A 17575-nucleotide genomic window follows, 5' to 3' on the forward strand; every position below is an offset into this window, starting at 1 on the left:
CGGCGGGCACCATCTGCCGCCTCCTGAAATGAAATCTCACTACCGGCACTCATGGCCATCTGAACACGGATCGGCTGGGCCAACCCATCAATAAACCTCTGCACCCTCTCTCTATCGGTGGGGAGTATCACAATGGAATGACGAGCAAGATCAATGAACCGGGTCTCATACTAGGTGACCGTCATAGGACCCTGCTGGAGACACTCAAACTACCTGCGAAGAGCATCTCGCTGAGTAACTGGAAGAAACTTCCCTAGAACTAACTCTGAAAACTGATCCTAGGTCAATGATGGCGACCCCGCTGGCCTGGCTAAGCAGAAATCCCTCCACCAAGTCTTAGCGGATCTTGCCAAGCGAAAAGTGGCAAAGTCGACCCCATTGGTCTCTACAATGCCCATAGTCCGTAGAACCTCATGACAGCTAAATATGAAATCCTGAGCATCCTCTGAGGGGGTGCCACTATATATGGTTGTGAAGAGCTTGGTGAACCGATCTAACCTCCACAAAGCATCCGCGGACATGGCCGCACCATCACTGGACTGAGCCGCAATACCTGGCTGGGCTGCAACTGGCTGAACTGCCACAGTTGGCTGAACTGTTGGAGCCTGGGCCGGAGGAGCTACCGGCTCTAGAGTATGAGTAGCAGGAGTCTGAACTCCTCCCCCATCCTGAGATGTGGCTGGTACTACGGGAAGCAAACCCACTCTAGAAATGCCCTCCATAAAGCCTACAAATCGGACCAAAGCGTCCTGAAGCACCGGAGTGGCTATGAAACCCTCTGGGACCTGAGCTGGGCCGACTGGAGCTGCTGGAGCTGGAACCTCCTCGTCATAGTCAACATGAGGCTCCACCTCTGGGGCTGCCGTTTGGGGCTGAGCTCTGCCCCGGCCTTGGCCTATGGCACGGCCTCGGCCTCGCCCCCTGCCCCTGATAGAAGCTGCTGCTGGGGGCTCAGGCTGCTGCGCGGTAGAAGAGGAAGCACGTGTCCTCTCCATCTGTGAAAGAACAGAGTGGAAAGACAATCAGTACTTGAGAAACAAAATCGCATGACAAGAATGAACAAGGTAAAGTTTTCCTAACTCAGTAGCCTCTGCGGGATAAATACAGACGTCTCCGTACCGATCCCTCAGACTCTACCGAGCTGTCCGTGGGTTGTGAGACCTAAGTAACCTAGTGCTCTGATACCAACTTGTCACGACCCGGATTTTCCATCATCGGGTGTCATGATGGCGCCTACTATCGGAGCTAGGCAAGCCAAATATTTAAAACACCTTTCCTGCTTTCTTTCAAACAATATAAATAAACGAGACAAAAATTTAAGCAGAAGACTTTAAATCTAAAGCAACTGGAAAAAAAAACAAAAGTGTGGGAGTTTAACACACATCACTACCCAAGGTCTGGTGTCACTAGCTCACGGACTACTACGGAATACTACAAACAATGTTTGAAAGGAAATACATCATGTTTGTCTGGTACAAGATGAACAAACAAGAAACATGGAAAGGGATTTCGGCATGCGAACGCCAGCTAGGCTACTTCGAGAGTCCCTGGACTGAAGATAGCTCCTAGAAGTCCTACTGCTGCGGTCTGTAAGCTGCTCCCTGATCTGTGCACAAAAATGCACAGAGTGTAGCATCAGCACAACCGACCCCATGTGCTGGTAAGTGCCTGGCCTGACCCCGGCGAAGTAGTGACGAGGCTAGACAGGACCTACCACAATTAACCTGTACAGATAGATATAACGACTACAAGAAAAACAATAACAAGATAATACAAAGTAAAGCTGGGAGGGGACATGCTATCGGGGAGTAACAGATAAAAATAAAATATCGGAAATAAACAGAAGAAACTCCGATTTCCATGATATATATATATATATATAGTGGACGGTGTGCCACACGATCCCATATTATCATATATAAGTGGACGGCGTGCCACACGATCCCGTATTATAGTATGTAAGTGGACGGCGTGTCACACGATCCCATAATATAGTATATAAGTGGACGGCGTGCCACACGATCCCTTTTAACAATATATAGGTGGACAGCGTGCCACAAGATCCCATAATATCATATATAAGTGAACGGCGTGCCACACGATCCCATAATATAGTTCATAATATTTGACTTCATATAGTAGACCCCTTCAGGGGAGAATAACATCTCAATACCTTTAACCCGGCAAGGGTACAGCTAACAGCCCAAAATATCCCGACAAGGGAGAGTATATATATCAGTCTACACATCCCGGCAGGGGAGTAATCACAACACATTCTCTTTTTAAATCACTTCTTCCTCAACTAACACATTCATGTTCGAGCTAACGCTCCAAGAGTACACCAATCACAATTCTACCTCAACCGTTCACATCATATGAAACTCATCAAATAAACAAGGAGCTTGTGTCACATTATTCGAAATAAAAGCAATCAAGACTCACGGTCATGCTAGACTCCGGTGCATAGATAACCGTCACCATGCCTATACACCGTACTCCACATTAGCAAGTAGCAAATATCATCCTAATCCTATTCCCTCGAGTCAAAGTTAGAACAAACACTTACCTCGAATGCTCCAAACTCAACTCACATATCTAGTATAGCTTTACCTCTTGATTCCACCACCAAACCGCTCGAATCTAGTCATAAGTTACCTAATCCCATTAATAATTACTAAATGAATCAATCCCAATGCATGAAAATAATTTTTACAAGGTTTTTCCCAAAAAGGTCAAAAACACCCCCGGACCCACGTGGTCGAAACTCGAGGTTCGGACCAAAACCTGGTTACCCATTCTCCCACGAATCCAAATATATGATTTGTTTAGAAATCGGACCTCAAATTGAGGTCTAACTCCTCAATTTGTGGAAAACCTAGGTTCTACCCAAAACACCCAATTTGCTCCATGAAAAATCTTTGTTTTGAAGTTGATATCATGTTAAAAGATGTTAAGAAGTGAAAAAAATGAGTTAGAAATCACTTACCAATCGTTTTGAAGAAGAAAAGTTGTTTGGAAAATCGCCTCTTAGGTTTTGGGTTCTTAAAAGGTGGAAAAATGACTGAAAATCCCGAATTTATACATTTTGTTGGGGGCTGGCGCGGACCGCACAGAAATGCACCGCGGTCGCGCCGAGGGAGGGGAGAAGTGTGCTCTATCTGAACCCACCCAGCGCGGACCGCACTGATTTGGTGTGTGGCCGCGCTGGTCGACCCTCTGAACCCCACCACGCGGACCACACAGAAAAGCACCGCGGTCGCGTGACTGCCAGCGCGGACCGCGCAGAAATGGTCGCGGCCGCGCTGGGCCTACAACATCTGAACCTGTATATTTTTCTAAGTCTAAGACCTCCCGGGCCCTACTCAAAACTCACCCGAGCCCTCGGGGCTCCAAACCAAACATTCATATGATCTCGAAAACACCTTACGGACTTACTCGTGCGATCAAATCGCCAAAATAACATTTATACATAGGATCAAGCCTCAAAATACATGATTTTCTTTCAACTTTCATAAAAAAAAAACTCAAATTCCCCATTTTAAGTCTGAAACACATCATATGACGTCCGTTTTTAGCCAAACTTTACAGATAGTGCTTAAAACATATTTAAGACTCGTACCGGGCGTCGGAACCAAAATACGAGCCCGATACCATAGTTTTCTGATCAATTTTCTTCTTCATTTTCCTTAATTAATTTCAGAAAATAATTTCACACAAAAATTTATTTCTCGGGTTTGGGACCTCGAAATTTGATTCCGAGTACATGCCCAAGTCCCTTGTTTTTCTACGGACCCTCCGGGACCGTCGAATCACAGGTCCGGGTCCGTTTTACCCAAAATATTGACCGAAGTCAATATTATGCATATTAATATCAAAATTCATCAAATTTTTCACAAAATTCGCATATTCTAACATAAAAACTTTCCGGCTACGTGCCCGAACTGCGCATGCAAATCGAGGCAACTAAAAGCGAGGTTTTCAGGGCCTCGGAAGCACGGAACTAGGAAGAATTACGGTGATGACCCTTTGGGTCGTCACAGATGATTTGCTAAGGCAATGGATTACCGCAAAGTTCTTAGAGAAGAGAGAAAAAGGAAAGAAGCTCGCGCATCTGAGAAGGGAAGCTCCTTGCACACTGGAGGTGTGATCAACCTAGGGACAATAAAAAGAACATTGGTACGTAATTGCTTAAATTATTTTAATTTCAAAGTATATCTATTCTGTTTACTAACTAAATTAATTTGTTTTTAGGAAAAAAAGTTGGGGCGTCCAATGAACCATGATGAGCTATTCAATGAAACATATATTATAAAGAAGAAGAAAAAGACGGATCACAAAAGGTGGGTCGAGGACCGGGCCTCGACTGTATATGTAAGTTTTCACTTTTCTTTAAGTATTTTAATTTACTTTTATATGAATTTTGAAATACTAATTCAATGTAAATTTTCGTATAGGGTCGCTACCAAACTAACGTGGAGGAATTTATCCGCACCTAGCCACGTAATGACTCGGGCGAGCCAACCCAACTAAAAGAATATAGATGGAGTCTACTGGCGGTCCAAAATGGGGGAAGGTATATGGGCTTCCTACTAAGAAATTCCATCGCTATAAGTGTGGAACGCAAGAAATAGGGACTTCCTCGCAAGGCGAGCAACTTGATGGGGAGAACCTATCCGCTATGCGGGAGATTGTGACAAAGCTCACACCGAGCTAGAAGCAGCCAAGAAAAGAGAAGGGTTAGAGATGCTCAGTTCCTTGGCATGCAAGCTCAGATCAGAACTCTCCTATCTACTAGAGCTTTTCCATTGCCCCAGTCTCGTGAGTCATCTCCAAAGGCTCGACTTGAACGTGGGCGTTCCTTCCGTCCTCCCCGTGATCGTTCCTCCCGTCCTCCCAGTGGTCGTTCTTCCCGTCCTCCACAAGACCCTTCTCGACACCATCTTTTAGTTGAAAGTCCATCAGACGGTGATGATGATGTTGTACAAAACATTCCTTGACTTTTATATACTTTGAACTAGACAAATAGAACCGATTTTGAATTAGTTTTAATAAGTTTTAACTTGGTTTTGGATTTTTTAGTTCTATTGAACTTTAATTTGTCAGTTTTAATGTATTTATTGAATTATGATGATGATGTTGTTGTTGTTGTTGTTGTCGTTGTTGTTGTTGTTGTGGTGGTGGTGGTGGTGGTGGTGTTATTTAGGGATTTTGGTATGCTGGCATGTGGTATAGCTGCCAAAACAGGCATTTTGTGCAAAAATTAAAACCCAAGAAACCGATCAAAGTTGGTCGATTTCTAATTTTTTAAAAAAAAAATCTGCTGATTAGCGACCAAGGTTGTCGCTTAAGTTTAAAACAAATTAAAAATTACCGACCAAAGTTGGTCGGTTAATGAACAAAAATTACCCAGATTTCAACTATACCGACCAACTTTGGTTGGTATGGTTAAATTTTAACTTTTTTAAAAATATATATATTTTTTATTTTACCAACCAACTTTGGTCGCTAATTTTTAAATTTTAATAATTAATAAAATAACGTAATTTAAATACACCGACCAACTTTGGTCGGTAAAATTAAATTATTAAAATATGTTACCGACCAAAGTTGGTCGGTATGTGCTTTAAATTGTACCGTTGGTTCTTTTACCTTTGCGACCAACCTTATTCGGTAATTAGCGACCAATCTTGGTTGGTATACTAAAACGACCACCAAAATAACGACCAAGCGTGTTTGGACGCGTTTTGGTCGGTAATTTGCCAAAAACGACCAACATTGATCGTTTTCTGTGGTCGCTAATTATCGGATTTTTAGTAGTGATAGTTTTTCTGTCTGATATTCTTGGGGTTTCTTTATGGTAGTTAGAATTTGCTCTCATGTGACTTTGACTATATATTGTGTAGTTATGGATGTCTTCTACTTCAACATGTTTCCACTAACAAAACAAAGAAGAAGGCTACATTGGCATTTTCTCAAACAGCTCTTCCATTTAATGTGGTAGAGGGCCAAGTTTATTACTTGCTTTTCATGAACAATTTGGTAAAAAGAAAAGTGTACAATTTGCCAAAAAGGAAACAGTGTGCATATCCGACCAACAACTATGGTAGGGGCAAGTCTGCTTCAAAAATGTCAACTTCATTTTCTTTCTTTTAATTTCCAATTTAGTTCACCAACTTTTATGAGGATCACCTTGCAGACCAATCCTTTTCAAACTGCTGCAACAAAAAAACGTGACATCTAAAACGTATATCACTAGCACTAGCAAATGTGGTAGGCCAAGATTGCTTCAAATTATCAAGTCTATTTCCTTCCTTCCCCAACAATTATTTCTATTATGAACCACGTAAAACGCACTTGAAAACTTCTAGTAAAATTTTACCCAACTCTTCAAAGAAACTTCTTTCACAGTGTCGTTCCTATAACTAAGCTCATCTTCAAAAGCACTCCAAAGACTTGCTTGACTACTGACTAGTTCAAATTCGTATCACGGATTCATTAAAGGAATAAACACTTTTTATCAAAATTTTCTCCGTTTCACTATATATAGCTCCAACTAAGGACCGGCATGTGACTCCATTTTTGCTATAGCTCTATTTAATCAGAAGCGAAATTAGGATTCAAGCTTATAGATTCGAAATTCTAAGCATTATAAGTTATTGGGTTCTAAATTATTAATTGTTAATAAATTAATAAATTATTCAAGACAAATACATATTTAAACCAAAGTTACATTGCTGGGTTTGCCGAACCCGTAGCCATAGCACTGACACCGCCCCTATCTATTTTGCTATAGCTGCCCTAATCGAGACCAACGAGAATCTCATATTGTATAGCTTATCAAACTTTTTGGTGGTAATAGACGAATATCATGTGAAAAAAAGCCTCAAGGAGACTTCATTGACGGTACAGTACATTTCAATTTCTGGACTTATTGACATTCGAAATTTAAAGATATTATTTCATGAATCTCAAAAGAAATTTGTCCACTTTTTAAAGTATTACAAATAAACATTTACTACCAAAGAAAAAACATTTCTACGCAACAATAGAAATTTACTCCTCATAATTATAATTACAAAACCATTAGAACGTGACAATCAAGACGGTACATCAAAATCTTGAACATGCATGCAACAAACAAATATTCTGCAAAACCACAAATTTTCTCCTTTTAATGCTTGTTGATGAACTCTGCAACGGCTTCATAAAGTTTTTCAGTTTCAGAACCAGTTACAGGGTCCATTCTAACAGCAATTTTGTTAAGATAAAAGCTATGTCCCACTCCATTGTTAATAAACAGCTCTACATCCTTTTCCCCCTTTTTCATAGCTTCGTAAAACTCCATTTCAGTGTCCTTTATCAGATCTTTCTCCGCCACACAGTACAAATAAGGCGGTAATTTAAGCTCCTCCACTGCCGGCGCCGCCTCTCCCATCGGACATGTTATTTGATGATCCTTGTTGCTCCCTACTGGTAAAGCTAACCCTAGAAATTTATCCACCATATCTAATGTTAAAAACGGGGTTTGCTCTTGTTCTAGCTCCGATTTGCTCCGATAGGACCGCACGAAACCTGGATGGATCGGAATTGCGCCGGCCAGTCGCATTGGAGATAAGTTTTCCTCGCCGGCTTTGACGGCAACTTGGTGGACTATGTTCCCGCCGGAGCTGTCTCCGATGAGGAATACTCGGTTGAAATCTGCGTAATCGTTGAGCCAGGGCTCGTGTCCTTGCTGCCGGGAGAGGTCCCGGAGCCAGAGGAGAGCGGCGAAACCGGCATCGCAGGCAGCTGGGAGGCGGTGCTCCGGCGCGAGGGGGAGGAAGACGGAGACAATGATAGCTTTGGCCGCGCGCGCTAGGCGCGTGTAGACAGTGTAGTACATGAACCAATCAGCATGGCTGACACAAAAGCCGCCGCCTTGGAAGTGAAGAATGACGGGAAGCTTGCTGGCGGAATTGTCGTTTCGTTCAGGTAAGTAGATGCGGAGACGGCTGCCGGATTTTTCGTCGGCGACTACATCTTTGACGGCAACGCCGTCGATGAAGTAGTCATGGGGTGGGACTGGCTCGGCCATGAATTTGACTTCGGGTGGACCGGTCCAAGTCCGGTCTACTGAACCGTCTTCGAAAACTCTAAGCCAGCCGGATACTTCCTCTATCACTTGCTTTTCATGAACCATTTTGGCAAAGTTTGAAGTGTTTTTTTCGAGTAATCAGTAATTTGAAGAATGAAGTTTGTTTAGTGTGTACCTTTGGTTTGCATGTGCGTGGCTATTTATAATGGTGAGATAGGAAAGGATAAGAAAATTTGTGGTAGTTTAAAGGAAGGTTCAAAGAATTTTACAAAATTTTGGAGTTTAGATAATGGGAAGAGCACTAGCATTAGGAAAGTATTTTCCTCACAAATTCATAATGAGTCAGTCCACATTTAGAAAGTAGATTTGGTGGAAGTCAATGATCAGTATCAAATTATCAATGGTCGCTAGGGTCACTAATTTAGATAACTATGGTGGTTAGTTAGTTACAGCCCCGTTTAGTCTACAAGAGAGGAATTAGAATATTGGTCTACGAACAAACATTAGATATTATATACAGAGGCATAGTAGATGTTTCAAATTACGCTGTCAAACATTACTCTTTAAAATATTTGTGTGGTTAAAGGTTAATCCAATGAAAGCATACAGTGGCAGGGAGTTTAGAAAAGTGAAAATAGCATAGACTAGATAGTTTTCGGACTGCAATCAAAAATTAGTCAGTGTTTGTAACGTCATTGAAAAATAGTCATTATTTTAGTTGAAACACGAAAAGTTCTAGCATAATATGCTGGATTATGAAATTCATGCGTATAAATTATTAAAAAAGCAAAAATACAATTATTTGATACTAATTTAATTTGAAAATGTATTATATTGTCCAAATTCATATAGAAAAAAGAGAGCCTATATTATTATAAAAGCATAAATACAATATTAATATATCAAAATAGCCCTACATTATTAAACGAAAGAACTCATAGGAAGAGTACGTAACTGTAATAAGCTATTTTTTGGACTATAATACCTTATATGCTACTAATTTTTAATATTTAATATTTAAAATTAATAAAATTTTGTCTATTAAATTATTATTAAAAATGTAGGAAGGTTTAATAAAATCAATTTCATAAGAATCAGCCGTATTGGCAATACATTACCACTCCATAATGTCTAATACCAAGAAAAAATAAAAGTAATATTAAGTGGACTGCATAAAGAGTTGAAATTGAGAAAAAAATACTCCCACGATAATATATGTTTATATTATATTTGAACTATTTTTCTACTCAAATAATATTTTTTTAATCAATTTTTCGTGTAATATTAAAAAATACCCAATTATTAAACAATAACTAAGAAAATTTAAGAATATAAATGTGTGAGAAAGAAAAAAAAATGATTGGTAAGAGTCAATACCACTAATGATTCTACAAACATAAAGATAAAAAAGTGAAATGTCATATCAATAGTTTGATCTTTGAAAATAAAATTTATGGTGGATAAATTATAATTAAGATCAAATATTCAAAACAAGAGATAAACTAACATTAAGATCTGAATCAGCATAGAATAAATTATTTTTTATGTTAAAATAAAATAATAAAATCATTTAATTAATTATTTAGCAAGAGAATCCAATTCAATTACTGTTTAAATTCATCATATGAGTAAAATTCTTATTCAAATAAAAAACAACTTAGGGCACATAATTTTATTCCATTAAAAGAGCGTTAGAACACAAAGTAAAAAAGTTAGTATATTATTAAGAATCAAAATGCTATAGGAAGCACAATCAAAGCTAAATCCTAAACAAGAACAAGATTTCAAGGCTATATCATAAAGAATCGACTCTGCTATAACGGGATTATTCTTTGTAGATGCCTTCGGGTGAATCGAAATAATATTTTCATATCATGCATTACTTCCAAATATCATATCAAGTGATATGACACTGTTAGCAATAACAAGTGGTGTACCAACAACGATTTTATTATGAGGCAACCCACTTTAGATTTGATATACCTTTTCAAACAACTTAAATAACTATTGTGAGCACGTGATTTTTTGCTTCACAAAGAACTACTCCAAAAGAAATCAAGATAACATAATTTTTCCTTTATACGAAATTTTGAGAGTTTTTTTTTGTGGCATGTTGTTAATTATCTGTATTTGTCTGTGCATGTTTGTTTTCATTTTATTAAAGAAAAAATACAAAATATATATTGCATTCACATTTAGGATTTAATTTTGCAATTAGGAATTAATTGAACCATATTTGGTTTTTAAAAGAGCGAAAATCACAAAAATATGTATTGTAGTTCAATTGTGTGATTTTGTTTGTAATTGATATTTAATTGTGTTAATAGTTGTAATAGAAGTTAATTTGTGTTTTTAACAAGTTAATTTAAGTTCTATAATTTAATTTAAGATTTTTTGGAATTTAATTTTTGGTAATTAGGAATTAAAAAGAAGTTAAAAGGAAAGGAAGAAATGAAAAATCCAAAGAAATCGGAACTGGGCCGTTTTATTTTGACCAAAACCAGGCCCAAATTTCACCCATGTACCCGGTCCAATTGATCTGGAAAAACGATCTCTCAAACGACGTCGTTTCTGTCACGCTCAATCTGGACCGGTGATTTGTTTTGATCGAACGGTCCAGACCACTCCTCCCATAACCCGTTTTTGACCCAACCCGGACCGCCCCAGTACTACTCCAAACGACACCGTGCCTATTAGTAAAATGATCCAGGCCGTTGATCGTGATTGATCCAACGGCCAAGATCAAATGCCCCCTCCCGTATATAACCCTAATCCCTTACCCCACACCCCAAACCAAACCCCTCCTCACCCCATCGTCTCTCTCAAGCTCAGAGATGGACTAGACCCAAACCCTAGCCGCCATTGTTGCACCTCCGCCTGAACCCGGCGGCAACAACGCCGCCGGTCACCAAATTAACACCCCTAAGCCATCTGACCACCCTCGTTACAAATCCGCTAACCGTTTGCCTCGCATCAACCTCCAGCTTCTCGAATCTTCAATCGAAGATTCGAGCAGAACCTAAACCTACCCCAACCAGTCCCAAACTCATACCGGACATCTCTCTGACCTCCCTCGTCACCAAACCACCGTTGGTTTGGTTTAAATCAGACCAGAACCGTTCGAACCCCAAATCGAACCCCCAAGAACCCTAGAAAACCAAAGGTTGAAATCTGTCCAAATTAAAGGATGATTTGGGGTCTAATCGACCTTAGTCGAAGTGTTCTCAGTTGAGAACACTCGATTAAGGTCCGTTCAACCTCAAAGAGTCCGAGTCAGAGTCCAAGTCAGGGTCGTCATGTTTCCGAGTTCTTGAGGTATTTTTCCTTTCCTGTTTGTTCCATTTTGTATTTGTTTATATCTGTTTATTTATTTAGTTTAGTTTTATTGATTTTTCAATTCTTTTTTGTCGATTGATTCTGTCCTTCTTCAATGACCTTTTATTTGGTCGAACCTTTTCTGGTCATGGTCAAGTATATGATAAACTATATAATCGATTTGAATGAGTTTCGTCGATTAGTTAAGTTTTATTATAATTCCATGTTTCTATCAATACGACTCGAACCACCTGTGTGCCTGTTCGATTCTGATTTGCTACTGATTGTATGTGTTGTAATTCGTGTAGTCGATTGGATAAGTGTCGTCGATTAGTTTTACATGCTTGAATGTTAGAATAACCTGATAATAATTTGATTCATACTACTTCACTTCTGATTGAATCATTGTTTGAATTTGGTTGTGAATTGGTTATAACTGTAGTACTTTAGTGATCAGTTAGAAATCAGTTGTTAATGTTATAACTTATAGAGTTCTACCATCAGATTAAGAGGTTTAGGGCAGGGCAGTAATTTTAGGGACTTTAGGAGGGTATTTTGGGATCAAAAAGGTTTGAAAGTAGTTTAAGTTGAATGGTCTGACATTAGGGTACTGAAATACCATTAAACTAATGAATTGTTTAAGTGCTAATGGGGAACAAAACATAATGGTAGGGGAAGGTTTAGAGGAAATGGATTAAGAAATAGGTGCCCATACCTATTTGAATTTAAATAAAAAAAAGACAAGGGTAGTGGGGAACAAGTGAATTAAAAAGAGAACAAAACATGTAGTAGTGGGCAGAAATACTTTTTTAATGAGCTAAGTGCTCCTTAGAGCGGGAAGGGGTTGAGGTTTGGGTATAAATAGGGGTCTGGACAGAATTAGGGGAGGATCCTTGGAGTCTGATCTGGCTTTTCTTTTGGGCAGACCTTAGGAAGAGAACATTCTGGAAATCTTAAGGGTGTTGAACATTCTGAAAACTAGAAGAGAGTTTTAAGAGTTAGTCTAGTTCAACTAGTTCTATCCCATTGAAACTAAAAAGAGCTTCAGCTTTAACTGTGGAGTTGTATTTTCGAGTTTTTCTTGATTACTGAATTCTAGGGGTGTTTCTGCTTGTGTTTTGATTGATATTTGGTTGTTATCAAGCTGTTTTGGGGTCAGTTACTGGGTGTTTGTGTTGCTGTTGGTATTCCTGGGAATTTTAATTGATTTCCTGAGTTGCTGCTGGATATATGTTACTGTTGTTGTTGTGTTGTGCTATCTGTTGTGTTGATCACTCCTTCTTCTTCTCCATTGTATTCCATTTCCAGGTACACATTCTAAAAAACATGTGTTGATGTAAGCTCGAATTTGGAGTTGAAGTTGAGATGAAATGGAAATGCAGCTGTTAGTTCTATTTGACATGACTGTATAAATAAACTGAAACTGTTTTTATTAGCTAGATTATCACTCGATATGTCTTGAATATATATAAGTTTGTGATCTCGAGCAGTGGTTGTATTTAGTTTTATGTTAGGTTAATAGGATAGTTAGATTAATTCCAGTTTTGATAATTTGTTTCGTGAAGTCATTTGAAAGCGATTCACATTGCAATAAACCTTTAGTAATGGTCGTCATGTGTTTTGTATTAAAATAAGACTGTTTATTTGCTACATCATGGCATGTTAAAATTGGCCCATAAAGAGTGTTGTGGTTATTTTGTTCAAGTTGTTCCAAGTAGAACGATGTACTGCTTTCACTATAAAATCAGGATGCTTACCTAATGACATGCAAATGAATAAGTAAACGCTTGACTTCAGGGGCTCGATCCCTCGATCTCTCCTACGCAGCTTGGCACGCCCCATTCGGTTTTGGGCTTGCCTCAAGGCCCACCTGTTGTTGTTCGTTCACAAGTAGAATTAGTTGGCCCATTTAATTTGGGCCTGATTTAAAGGTTTCAGTATATAGTTAACACAATATAAGTTTGAGGCTTTGAGTTAGGTAGAGGGTTCAAATTAAAAGGTCCGTCCTTTTGTTTGGACTCGAATTTGAACTCGAAGCCCGCTTTTATAATATTAACTAATTAGGACCTTTTCTTTATCTTTAGAGAAAAAATAGAAAAATCTTAGTCGCTTTAGGATATCCTTTAAATAAAATATGAGATGAGCCTCGCCAAATAAAACGTACAAACGGCGGGGCCCTCAATAAATAGTTATTTTAAATACTTAGACTTCGGGATAGGCCGTTTAGCAAAATTTCACGGGCTTCCCCAAAATAATAATACGCTAATCGCTTTAGGTGCGCATTTTAATAATTTACTTTCTTAAACCCGGGTGCACATTTATGTGACCCATATCCAAATCTCAACGAAGTTGAAATGTGTCGTTAATCACGGGTACATTGATTGTGATGTGGTTCGATATGCATTTTCACGACGTTGCAAATTTCTTTTAAAAAATAATGAATGAGACGAGCCTCGACAAACAAAAATACACAAGTTGTGGGGCCCTCTATACGTGTTGGTAAAATTACTTAGACTTCGGGATGGATTGTTTAGCAAATTTCACGGTCCTACCCAAAATAATGATACGCTAGTCGCTTTAGGCACGCCTTTAATAATTTACTTTCTTAAACTCGGGTGCACATTTATGTGACCCAAATCCAAATCTCAACAGAATTGAAATGTGTCAATAACTACGGGTGCATTGATGTGACGTGGTTCGAGGTGTATTTTCACGACGTTGCAATTCTCGTTAAAAAAAATAAAAAAATGGTAAACAGTTAAAATTTGCACATAGGTTCAACATGTATTAAAACCAGATAAATAAAACGAATATGACAGTTGAGCAACCGTGCTAGAACCACGGAACTTGGGAATGCCTAATACCTTCTCCCGGGTTAACAGAATTCCTTACTCAGATTTCTGGTTCGCGGACCGTAATACAGAGTCAATCTTTTCCTCGATTCGGGACTCAACCGGTGACTTGGGACACCATAAATCTCCCAAGTGGCGACTTTGAATTAAATAATAAATCCCGTTTTGATTGTCCTTTAAATTGGAAAAACTCCCTCTGCGCCCTTCCCGGGGGCGCGGGTGAAAAATGAGGTGTGACAACTATCACAAATATATCAAAGCAGAGTAATAGTGCTAAATTTATAAGGAAAGCAAAATTGATAATATGGGGTGAAACACTTACGGCTAAGTGTCAAACGATCGAAATAATTGCCCGAACTTATAGAGATGTATTGGATATTAATGAACCGTTTGATGAAAAATTAATGGTTTGGGATGTGCATGTCAAGTACTACCAGTAGTTCCAAAATTGACAAAAACAGAGACTGTAAAAGCTACTTGCCAAAGTTATGCTTCTGGTCTCAAATGAAAAGGATTCAACTAACAAGAAATATAAAGGAAGAACAGATCCAGTATTTTGTGTCTTCTTGCTTCGTGTCAGAAACGAAGAAGAGCATCCAATAAAAGATGATTTAGTTCTTCATGTACACTTGGTTATCAATCCAAATGGTAATAGTAGTGCATTTAATAAGAGAAATATTTTTATTATTAGATTAAAAGCTAATTTGTGTGAATCGCATGATAGAATTAAAAAGATATCTTAGCTAGCAGAAATGAATATACTGATCAACTAAATAAAAGATTGATTGCCAAATTTTATAGTAGAAACAAAATATTTTTCTATTTTTGACTCAGCAAAAAATGATATCAATAATTACTACCAAGAAGGATACTTAAATACATTAATACCAAATGGTCTTCTACCATACATGTTTGTTGTTAAGTTTATTATTTCTTACGTATGTTAGTACCGTTTATATAATCGACTAAGTTAAAATTGATCTTCCATTGTATATAGGTTAATTTTGAAGAAAAATATGTCTGTCATGCTACTAAAAACTTAGATACGCTAAATAGCTTATGTAATAGCACACAGATAATATATAGAAGTTTTGACAATAACGTGATACATGCAAAAACTATGATACTGGTTAATGTGCTTCTAAGTATATTCTTATACCTGAATTCAACTTTCGTCTTCTGAAACTAAGGATATCCTTTTAAATTTGTGTGAAAATAATATTTAGCATGTTTATATTTTGCAAATATAATAAATAAAGCACAAGGACAAACATCCTAAATATTGGACTATATTTATTGCAATATATTTTCTTGCACGAACAACGATAAGTTTCACTTTTAAGAGAGATATCAAGATCGACAACAAGAGTTCTGCTTAAGGTAGAGTAGCCAAAGCATTAGCAGGAAACATACACACAAAAATATTGTCCACAACGAAATGTTCGTTAAGATACCATCACATTAAATACTTTTAAACTATAATATATAATTATCCAACTAATATGACAAAATCGATCATTTGTGTAAGTTTTGATGATGCCCTTTTATTTTAAATTCATGTATTAGCTAATGTAATAATATTTTTCGGCATTCACATGATTGATGTATTATTATACATATTTCTCTCATTAATTAAATTTTATTGTTCTTTCATATAAATAAATATTTAAATCATCACGTATCATTATTAACGTGCAACGCACGTTTGTAGATACTAGTATATACATATATATTAAAGGAATAAAGTTTGCATTGTGATTAAGCCAAGTGGCTAGCTCTTAAGAAGCCATTTGGCAAACTTAGAACAAAGAGATGACTAATTACTGAAATCAAAATGGAAACAAATTAATTCAAATTTTAATTTACCTTTCTGTAAAAATTGCATGGGGCGCCCTATTTGGTCGCCCCCATTTAACCTATACCCATTTTTTCTAAAAACTTTTAACTTGTACCCACATTTTAAATAACTTCAGCCCCTTTCTCTGCCTATTTCTCCTCCTTCGTTATCTTCTTCTTCTTCTTTTTTCTTCTGCTGTTGTTGGTGCTTCTTATTATTATAAACACAAGAATTTAGTTCATAATACTGGAAAAGCAGGGACATATGCATATACGTCTTATCACAAGCACAATTCAGAATAAAGTCGAGTCTAGCTTACCCGCAATTTTCAGGAACATGCAACTTCTGACAATTAAACCATGAATCCCCTGTTTCTGCAATCACCGCAATGTTGCCACTAAGCATTTCCTGTGAACGAAAAAGCAATGGGAACAAATTAAAACCTCCAGGGAATATAAGAATTCCTCCTTCATTCTATTGTATGTAGCGTCATGAAATCTCTTATACTGTCAATCGATAATGGAATTTACACTTCAGTTCTAAAGTGCTCTGTGTTAATCACAATTCATATTTACCTGGATGTGCTTGAAGAGTATATTGACTCGAAGCGGTTCATCCTTCTCACGTTTTAAGGCAACACCTGGAGGGACATAAATTCGATGATGATTCTCCAAAGCAGGCTATTCTTCTTAAGCTTTTTCGCCAATGCACTTAAGAAATCAGTGCAAAAACTGGAAAAGCAGGGACATATGCATATACTACTTTCTCACAAATACAAATAATAATAATAATAACAAAAACTTTCGCCAGTTACAAAAACAAAAACTTCAGCTCTAGAGCTGACGTTCGCCAGTTACAAAAACAAAAACTTCAGCTCTAGAGCTAAAGTTCGACAGTTACAAAACAAAAACTTTAGCTCTAGAGCTGAAGCTTACAAACAAAATCTTCAGCTCTAGAGCTGAAACTTACAAACAAAAACTTGAGCTCTAGAGCTGAAGCTAACAAACAAAAACTTCAGCTCTAGAGCTGAAGTTCAACAGTTACAAAAAAAAAACTTTAGCTCTAGAGCTGAACTTCAGGCCCGGCTACTAGAATGCTGAAGTTTTGCGTGATTGCCTTTGCTACTTCAGCCCCGTATGCTGAAGTTATGCGAAAAAGCGGGTACGCTTGCAATTTTTTTTGCATAGCGGGCACAAGTTAAAACGTGACACAAAAAGCGGGTATAGATACAAATGCCCCTACCTTTCTTTCCTTTAATAATTAATGGAAAGAAGGATGAAAATTAATTAAAGAAATAATGTTTGCATTGTGGTTAAGCAAGGTGTCAAGTTATTATAAAGCCATCTGGCAATTTAGAACAATATGTACAATAACATTTAATTTAAATTGAAAGGTAAGATTTTTTTAAATTTAAATGGGAAGAGAGTAATAAGATTTTTCTAAAGATACGACCTACTGCCCTATTTTAACTAATAAATTTTTTTAATAAAAAATTGA

The 17575-nt window shown here is 37.7% G+C and overlaps 1 protein-coding gene across 1 annotated transcript; it reads right to left on the minus strand.

The window, feature by feature from the left end:
• Positions 1-7032: 7032 nt before the first annotated feature.
• On the minus strand, positions 7033-8258 carry LOC107796457 (strigolactones hydrolase CXE15). The gene has a single exon (XM_016619229.2). It carries the CDS (start codon positions 8177-8179, stop codon positions 7172-7174), a length of 1008 nt encoding a protein of 335 aa, XP_016474715.2. The 5' UTR covers positions 8180-8258; the 3' UTR covers positions 7033-7171.
• Positions 8259-17575: the final 9317 nt, after the last annotated feature.

Source organism: Nicotiana tabacum, chromosome 3, assembly GCF_000715075.1.
Source record: "Nicotiana tabacum cultivar K326 chromosome 3, ASM71507v2, whole genome shotgun sequence".
Lineage (NCBI taxonomy): Eukaryota > Viridiplantae > Streptophyta > Magnoliopsida > Solanales > Solanaceae > Nicotiana > Nicotiana tabacum.

Excerpts from the sequence above, each read along its gene's own strand:
- LOC107796457 (XM_016619229.2), bottom strand. The coding sequence starts at position 8,179 with ATGGTTCATGAAAAGCAAGTGATAGAGGAAGTATCCGGCTGGCTTAGA.